The following is a 9,131-nucleotide window of genomic DNA, read 5'->3' as shown; positions in this document are numbered from 1 at the left end:
CCCACATGCCGTGGAGTGGCTGGGCCCGTGAGCCATGGCCGCTGAGCCTGCGCGTCCGGAGCCTGTGCTCCGCAACAGGAGGGGCCACAGCGGTGAGAGGCCCACGTACCGCCAAAAAAAACCAAAACAAAACCAAAATAACAAGGATACTTAATCTTACTTGGTTTACTTCTGCATTTTAAAATGCAGTATAAAGCATAACTGAATAAGGTCAAAAAAGTAAAACCAAAGATCATGTAAGTAGGGGTAGTAGAGGACAGAGAGAGTGGAAGAGAACTAAATTTTGTTGAGTACCTGTTGTGTGCTAGGCCCTGTGCAAGGTCCTCTACCTGTCATCTAATTTAATCCTCATAACAGTCCTTTGAGGTAGGGAATAGACACCCATAACAGAGATTAAGTAACTTGAGGTTATAAAGCTAATAAATGGCAAAGCGAGGATTCATACTCAGCTCATCTGATTCTGGGTCCCATTTTTTTCTCCTATGCCACATTGCCTTCTGTTGAAACTGAATTTTTTTGAGAAGAGTCGGGGTTTCTCAGTCTTGGCACTGTGTGTATTTTGGACTGGATAATTCTTTGTTGAGGGATGTCGTCCTGTGTATTGTAGGATGTTTAACAGCATCCCTGGCCTGTACCCATTAGGTGACAGCACCCTTCCAGTTATGACAACTAAAAATGTCTCCAGACATTGCCCTATGTACCCTGCGGGGGGTAGGGTGCAGATCACGCCTGGTTGAGAACCACTGCTCTAATGGTTATGTCAAAAGCTGTCGGAGGTTCCAGGCAGAGCAATCAGGTACTTCCTTATTACGTATTTAAGAAGGTAGAGATGGACTCCAGTTGGAAAGACCAGGCACATGTAGAAGAGATCGAATTCACTGTTTTATTAGTTTTGGCCTCTGTGACAGCCCTTTGGATATTACAACCTCACCTTCTCCGTTGTTTTTGCTGGCTCCTGCTTTTTTAATCTCTGAATGTTGGTGTCTCTTTTCTCTTTACATTTTGTCCCTGGATGATCTTACATGTTATCACTGAGCTCCACTTTGGCATATTCAGTTATCGATTTGACATCTCCACTTGGATATCTTAAGAGTAACAGTTCTGAGTGCCACATCAGATCTGCTGAATCAAAAACTGCAGGTGGAGTTCTCTGTTTTAACAGTCTGTTTTAACAAGCCCTCTGGATGCTTTAGATGCTTACTTAATCCGAAATTTTCACCATGTCTGTAAATGGTGCCACCATTTACCCAGTTAGTTGCTTAAGCCAGAAATTTGAGTCCTCCTTGATTTCTTCTTTTCCTTCATCACCACACCCATTTCACGTCTAAAGCATGAGGAAGTCTGTCTTAGTCCATTCAGGCTGCTGTAACAAAATACGGTAGACTGGGTGACTTATAACAACAAACATTTATTTCTCATAGTTCTGGAGACTGGAAGTCCTAGATGATGGTGCCAGCGTGGTCGAGTGAGGGCCCTCTTCTGGGTTGCAGACCACATTATACCCTCATGTGGTAGAAGCAGCCTGGGGGCTCTGTGGGATCTCTTATAAGAGCACTAATCCCATTCATGGGAGTTCCACCCTCATACCTAATCACCTCCCAAAGGCCCCACCTCCAAATACCATAACACTGGGTATTAGGATTCTAACACGTGAATTTTGGGGGGACAAACATTCAGACCATAGCGAAGTCCTGCTGATCAAGCTCTCAAATATATCTTCAGTCTACGGACCTTCCCCAAATTTTGATGGGGTTACATCCCAATAAACCCATTTTAAGTTGAAAATATTCTAAGTCGGAAATGCATTTAATACACCTAACCTACCAAACATCCTAGCTTAGCGTAGCCTTACCTTAAACGTGCCAAGAATGCTTACGTTAGCCTACAGTTGGGCAAAATCATCTAACACAAAGCCCATTTTATAATAAAGTGTTGAATATCTCATGTAATTTATTGAATACTGTACTGAAAGTGAAAAACAGAATGGTTGCATGGGTACAGAATGGTGTATCGGTTGTTTATCCTTGTGATCCTGCAGCTGATTGCTAGCCCAGGAAAAGATAAAAATTCGAAATACAGTATCTACTGAATGCCTATCACTTTCTCCCCATTGTAAAGTTGAAAAAATCATAAGTTGAACTGTTATAAGTTCGGGGCCATCTGTACTTTTCTGCATCTTACAAAGTACTACAAACTGAGTACCTTAAACAATAGACAGTTATTTTTAAAGTTCTAGGAACCAGAAGTCCAGGATCACGGTGTTGGCATTGTTGGTTCCTGCTGAGGGCTGTGATCATCTGTTCCGAGCGTCTTGCCTAGCTTCTGGTGGTTTGCTGACAATCTTTAGCATTCCTTGCCTTGTGTGACCCATGGTCTCTGCCTTCACTTTCACATGGCATTCTCGCTGTGTATGTGTCTCTGTCCAAATTTCCCCTTTTTCTAAGGACATTAGTCATACTGGATTAGGGCCTACCCATATGAGCTCAGCTTAACTAATTACACCTACAAAGACCCTATTTCCAAATAATATCACATTCTGAGATGCTGGGGGTTAGAGCTTAAACATGAATTTTGGAGGGGGACACAGTTCAACTCAGGACATCTCCCCTGCTATTACCTTGCTGTAGGCCACTGTCATCTCTCAATTGATCACTGATAACAATCTCCTAACAGATGTCCCTATTTCACTCTTAAACCCTCCCACAACCTATTTTCTACAAAAGGAATAAGACTGATTAAAAAAAAAATCTATCATATCACTCTCCTCTTTTCTCGTTAGTTACTTCTGTTGCACTTAGAGAAAATCTAAGCTTCCTATCATGGCCTACAAGATTCTTATTATCTGGTTCTTGCCCATCTCTCCAAATTCATCTTGTGCCACTCTTTTCTTACTACTCTTCAGCCAAATTGGTCTTTTTTTTTTTTTTTTCAGGCCATCCAATATGCCAAACTCTTTGCTCCCTCAGGGCGTTTGCACATAACAATACCTTTATCTGAAATGTTCTTCTTTCCTCCCTTTGCATAACTAGCTCTTTCTCATCCTCCAAGTCTCTATAGAAATGTCACCTACCTCAGAGAAGCTTTCTCCCTGACTGCTCTAGCTAACGTTGCTTCCCTTTCCTCAATTATTGTCTCAGTCTTTTGTTTCTTTTACAAATTTTTTTTCTGATTTTTTTTCTTGTCGCCCTTTTCCCTCCTGCTCTACTGTAAACTGAGTCAGATTATCATGTTCATCCTTGTATCCCTAATGCCTAGGAAGAAGGACATGTTCAAAGAGTATTTGCTGAATGAATGTGTATCCCCAAGAACATAGCTTGATACCTAGTGCTGATTAAATACTTAATAAACGTTTGTAGAATGAATGTATGAATAAATTTCAGTCTTGACAGCCCAGCATCATGTTAAGATCTACCCTGCTATATGTAAATAAATATGTTATTTGTGATACCTGGAGTTTCTGAAGGATACGAACTTGACAGATGTGTGTTTTTCATACCGGGAGTTTAGGTCATTCAGGTAGGGAAATTGTTGCCAGGGACTTGTAGTTTTTTCTTTTCTTTGCAGCTGGCTAATCTCCTTCAGAATCAGGCAGTGAAAGGAAAAGCTGCTGGAGCACTCCTGAGAGCCATCTTCAAAGGTAATAACAATGCCACTTCTATCTCTCTGGATTCATTGGTATGTTTGTTTACTTTGGGCGCATATTGCTACTTTTCATACTGTTTGAAGCCCCACTGAGACTTTTCTGTTTTGGGGATTTTACAGAATCAACTAAAGCAGCAGTCTCCTGTCTTGTGGACTTAAATAACTTTGCTAAAGGGGGTTGAAGTGGCTAGTTGAGATTGTATTGCTGGTTTTGGAGCCTGTAAAGGATGCACATCATAAAATCCGCTTTGATTTATTTGTGCTTTTAAAATTGTGGAGAAGAGGACTTCCCTGGTGGTCCAGTGGTTAAGACTCCGTGCTTCCACTGCAGGGGGCACGGGTTCTATCCCTGGTCAGGGAAGTTCTGCATGCCCTGCGGTGCAACCAAAAAAAAAAAAATTGTGGAGAAGAGAGCAGCAATGTTTAATAGTTAATCTGTGCTTAACAGAAGAGGCTAGGGTGCTCTGAGTTTTAATGAAATGGAGTATCTTAGGTGACTTATGTAGAGATTCTTAATTCCCAGTGGGGCATATTTTTATTCCATATCTTGAACAAGGGCCAGTTCTACATTGTTGCTGGTTGTGACTCATAGTTGTTTTATAAATTGTAGTAGAATAAAATTCTATAAGCAAAAATTAAAAGTCGCTTTATACTCTTAGCAGGTTATTTTAACTTGGTTTATTTTTCTTACCCCTTCAAGTAAATTGTGTCTCTCCTTGCAAGGGTTCAAACACACATCTTCCTATGCATGAAAAAAATTTTTTTAATTGGTTAAAAATTGGAAACTTGCTAAATGACTGTTTTGTAGAAATATCAGAGAAAAGGAAATAATGAAAGATCAAAAGCAGCTGTCTATACATGCTAAGTGACAGTAATAAGAATAAGTGGAAGAAATAAGAGTAATTTCTTTCTTGGGTAGACAAACCTGGAACAGATTATCATGGCTCCCACTTCTGTAAATAACCTTATTTTTACATTATTTAAAAACATAGATTTGGAAATCCTAGTTTAAAAGTAGCATGAATTACCAAGTGTATATGGAAACTACCTCATAACCATTTTAATCTGTTAAATCAATGGTGTAAACAAATAGCTAATGATGACAATTTAGAAGATTGAGATATAATCCACATACTAAAAAATTCACCCCTTTAAAGTGTACTTTTTTTTTTTTTTTTTTCCTTTTTGGGGTACGCGGGCCTCTCACTGTTGCGGGAGCACAGGGTCCGGACGCACAGGCACCGGGCGCACAGGCTCAGCGGCCATGGCTCACGGGCCCAGCCGCTCCGCAGCATGTGGGATCCTCCTGGACCGGGGCATGAACCCATGTCCCCTGCATCGGCAGGCGGATTCTCAACCACTGTGCCACTAGGGAAGCCCTAAAGTGTACATTTTTTGTTGAGATATAATTGACATCGTACAATTCACCACTTAAAATAGTGCATTTCAGTGGCTTTTAGTACATTCACAGAGTTGCACACCTATCACCACAATTTTCAAGTATTTTTATTACCCCTAAAAGAAACTTTGCATCCCTTAGCTGTTGCTTCCCTAAACTTCGGATCCACACCAGCCCTAAGAAACCACTCATCTACTTTCTGTCTATAGGTTTGCCTATTCTGGATATTTCATATAAGTGGAATCATACAATATGTGGTCCTTTGTGACTGGCATTCACTTACTATAAGGTTACTAAGATTCATCCATGTTGTAGCCTGTATCAGTATTTCATTCCTTTTTATTGGTGAATAATATTCCATTATATGAATATATCGTACTTGTCCATTCATGAGTTGGTGGACAATTAGGTTGTCTACACTTTTTAGCAATTATGAATACTGCTACAAGTTTTTGTGTAGACATATTTTCATTTCTCTTTAGTAAATAAGAGTAGAATTGCTGGATCATTTGGTAACTCCATGTTTAACTGTTTGGGGACTGCCAAACTGTTTTCCAAAGCTGCTACATCATTTTACATTCCCACCAGTACTGAAATAAGGATGCCCATTTCCCACATCCTCTGTCAACAGTTGTTACTGTCTTTTTCATTCTAGCCATTCTAGTGAGTGTGAAGTGGTATCTCGCTGTGGGTTTGATATTCATTTCCCTGATGGCTAATGATGTTGCATATCTTTTCTTGTGCTTACTGGCCATTTGTATATCTTCTTTGGAGAAATGTCTATTCAAATCCTTTGACCTTTTAAAAATTGGGTTGTCTTTTTATTACTGAGTTCTAATATTTCTTTAAATATTCTGGATACAAATCCCTTATTAGATACATGATTCACAAAATTTTTCTCCCATTCTGGTTGTCTTTGCACTTTTTTTTTTTTTTTTTTGGTGGTATGCGGGCCTCTCCCGTTGCGGAGCACAGGCTCCAGACGCGCAGGCTCAGCGGCCATGGCTCACGGGCCCAGCCGCTCCGCGGCATGTGGGATCTTCCCGGACCAGGGCACGAACCTGTGTCCCCTGCATCGGCAGGTGGACTCTCAACCACTGCGCCAGCAGGGAAGCCCTCTTTGCACTTTTTTGGTGGTATCCTTTGATGCACAAAATTTAAAATTTTGATGCCTACTTAATTTTTTTTGTAGCTTGCGCTTTTAGTTTTATGTCTAAGAAGTCATTGCTTAATCCAAAGTCACAAAGATTTATACCTGTATTTTCTTTTCAAAGTTTTATAGCTTTAGCTTTTAAATTTAGATTTTTGATCCATTTTGAGTTAATTTTTGTATATGGTGTGAGGTAGGAGTCCAGCTTCATCTTACCCCATTTTCAATAGCACCCTTATTGAAAATCAATTGCCTGTAAATGTGACAGTTTGTTTTTGGACTCACAGTTGTATTCCCTTCCTTTACTCTATTCCCTTGTATTCCCTTGATCTATGTGTCTGTCCTTATGTCAGTACCACACTGTCCTGATTAGAATAGCTTTGTAGTAAGCTTTAAAATTGGGAAGTGTGAATCCTCTAACTTTTTGTTTTTTTTTAGGATTAGTTTGGATATTCTGGGTTCCTTGCGTTTCCATATGACAAGATTAGCTTGTCAGTTCTGCAAAAATGGAAGCTGGGGTTTTGGTAGTGATTGTGTTGTATCTATATATGAATTTGATAAGTATTGCTATCTTAATATGTCTTCCATTAATGAACATGGAATATCTTTCCATTTACTTAGGTCCTCTTTCATTTCTTTCAATGGTATTTTGTACTTTTCAGAGTACAAGTCTTACACTACTTTTATTAATTTATTCCTGAGTATTTTATTCTTTTTGGTGTGATTGTAAATGGGATTGTTTTCTTAATTTAGTGTTCTCAGTGTTCATTGCTAGTGTATAGAAATGCAATAGACTTGTATATTGGTCTCATATCTTGCTACCTTCCTGTACTTGTTTATTAGCTCTAGAAGTTTCTTCTTTGTGGATTTCTTGTAAACAAGATTATGTCATCTGTGAATAGATACAACTTTATTTCTGTTTCAATCTAGATGCCTTTTGTTATTTTTCTTACCTAATTACCCCAGTTGGAACTTTCAGTAGAATAGAATTGGTGAGAGTAAACATCCTTCTCTTGTTCCTGATCTCAGGGAAATCTTTCAGTTTTTTATTATTGAGTGTGATGTTAGCTGTGGGTTTTTCATGGATGCCCTTTATCAGGTTAAGGAAGTTCCCTTCTATTCTTAGATTGTTGAGTGTTTTTTTATCATGAAAAGGGTATTGGAATTTTCAAATGCTTTTTCTGTGTCTACTGAGGTGATCATGTGGTTTTTATCCTTTACTCTATTTCTATGGTATATTACATTGATTTTCATACATTGAACCACTCTTGTATTCTTGGGTTAAATCCAATTTGGTTATAGAGTATACTCCTTTTTAAAATGTTGCTGGATTCAGTTTGCTAGTAGTTTGTTGAGGATTTTTGCATCTGTAGTCACAAGGGATACTGTTCATAGTTTTCTTAGGGATGTCTTTGTCTGGTTTAGGTATGAAGATAATAGTGGCCTTGTAGAATGAGTTGGGAAATGTTTCCTCCTCTTCTTTTTTTTTTTGGAATAGTTTGTGAAGGGTTGCAGTTAATTCTTTAAATGTTTCGTGAATTCACCAGGGAAGCCATCTGGTTCTGGGCTTTTCTTTGTAGAAGAGTTTTGATTGCTAATTCACTCTCTTTATTTATAGGTCTGTTGTGGTTTTCTATTATCTTTTTTAGTCAGTTTTGATACTTTGTGTCTTTATAACAATTTATCCATTTTATATAAGTTTTGTAATTTATTGGTATACAGTTATTCATTGTATTACCTTATTTTTATTTCTGCAAGATTGGTAGTAATTCCCCTCTTTCATTCCTGATTTTAGTAATTTGATTCTTCTCCCTTTTTTTCTTGGTCAGTCTGAAGGTTTTTCAATTTTGTTGATCTTTTCAAAGAATAAGCTTTGGTTTTCTTGATTTTTCTCTATTCTTCTATTCTCTGTTTCATTTATGTCTGATTTTACTTTTATATTCTTTTCACTTGCTTTGAGTTTAGTTTCCTCTTTTTATAATTTCTTATGGTGGAAGATTGTGTTGTTGATTTGAGATCTTTCTTCTTTTTTAATATAGGTATTTACAGCTATAGATTTCGTTCTAAGCACTACTTTAGCTGTATCCAATAACTTTTGGAATATTGTGTTTTTGTTTTCATTCATCTCAAGGTATTTTTCTGATTTCTCTGTGCTTTCTTCTTTGACCCATTGGTATTTAAGATTATGTTAATTTCCAAATATTTGTGAATTTTCAACATTTCCGTCTGTTATTGATTTCTAGTTTCGTTCCACTGTGGTCACAGAACATAAATGATATGATTATAATCCTTTTAAATTTATTGAGAATTTTTTTATGGCCTAATGTGTGGTTTATCCTGGAGAATGCTCCATGTGTGCTTGTGAAGAATGTGTCTTCTGTTGTTGTGTGTAGTGTTCTATATAGATGTTTGTTAGATCTGGTGTGTTCAAGTCTATTTCCTTGTTGATCTTCTAATTGTTGTTCTATTGATTATTGAAAGTGGCGTGTTGAAGTCTCCAACTATTGTTGAATTGTCTATTTCACCCTTCAGTTCTGTTAGTTTTTGCTTTGTGTATTTTGTTAGGTGCTTATATGTTTATAATTGTTATACCTTGATTCTTTTATCATTATAAAGTGCCCTTTTTTGTCTTTAATAGTAATTTTTGTCTTAAAGTCTACTTTTTTCTGTTATTTTTAGAGCTACTTCAGCCCTCTTTGGTTACTGTTTTCATGGTATATCTTTTCTGAACAATTTGTATCTTTGAATCTAAATTGTGTCTCTGATTGACAGCACATAATTGGATTTTTAAAAATCTGTTCTGCCGGGCTTCCCTGGTGGCGCAGTGGTTGGGAGTCCGCCTGCCGATGCAGGGGACATGGGTTCATGCCCCGATCCGGGAGGATCCCACATGCCGTGGAGCGGCTGGGCCCGTGAGCCATGGCCGCTGGGCCTGCACGT

At 38.3% G+C, this 9,131-nt stretch overlaps 1 protein-coding gene across 9 annotated transcripts in view; it reads left to right on the top strand.

Moving 5' to 3' along the window:
- Nucleotides 1-9,131, top strand: part of FANCI (FA complementation group I) — an 82,995-nt gene that overhangs the window by 8,062 nt on the left and 65,802 nt on the right. For all 9 annotated transcript variants that reach the window (XM_007113508.4, XM_007113507.4, XM_024117252.3 and 6 more), the window contains exon 3: nucleotides 3,565-3,637. In XM_007113508.4, the coding sequence (XP_007113570.2) occupies nucleotides 3,565-3,637 (73 nt within the window). The remainder of the gene's footprint in view (nucleotides 1-3,564; nucleotides 3,638-9,131) is intronic.

The sequence above is a fragment of the Physeter macrocephalus genome, chromosome 11, assembly GCF_002837175.3.
Source record: "Physeter macrocephalus isolate SW-GA chromosome 11, ASM283717v5, whole genome shotgun sequence".
Taxonomy (NCBI): domain Eukaryota; kingdom Metazoa; phylum Chordata; class Mammalia; order Artiodactyla; family Physeteridae; genus Physeter; species Physeter macrocephalus.
The sequence above is the reverse complement of the archived record's forward strand: the minus strand, read 5'-3'. Positions and strand labels throughout refer to the sequence as shown.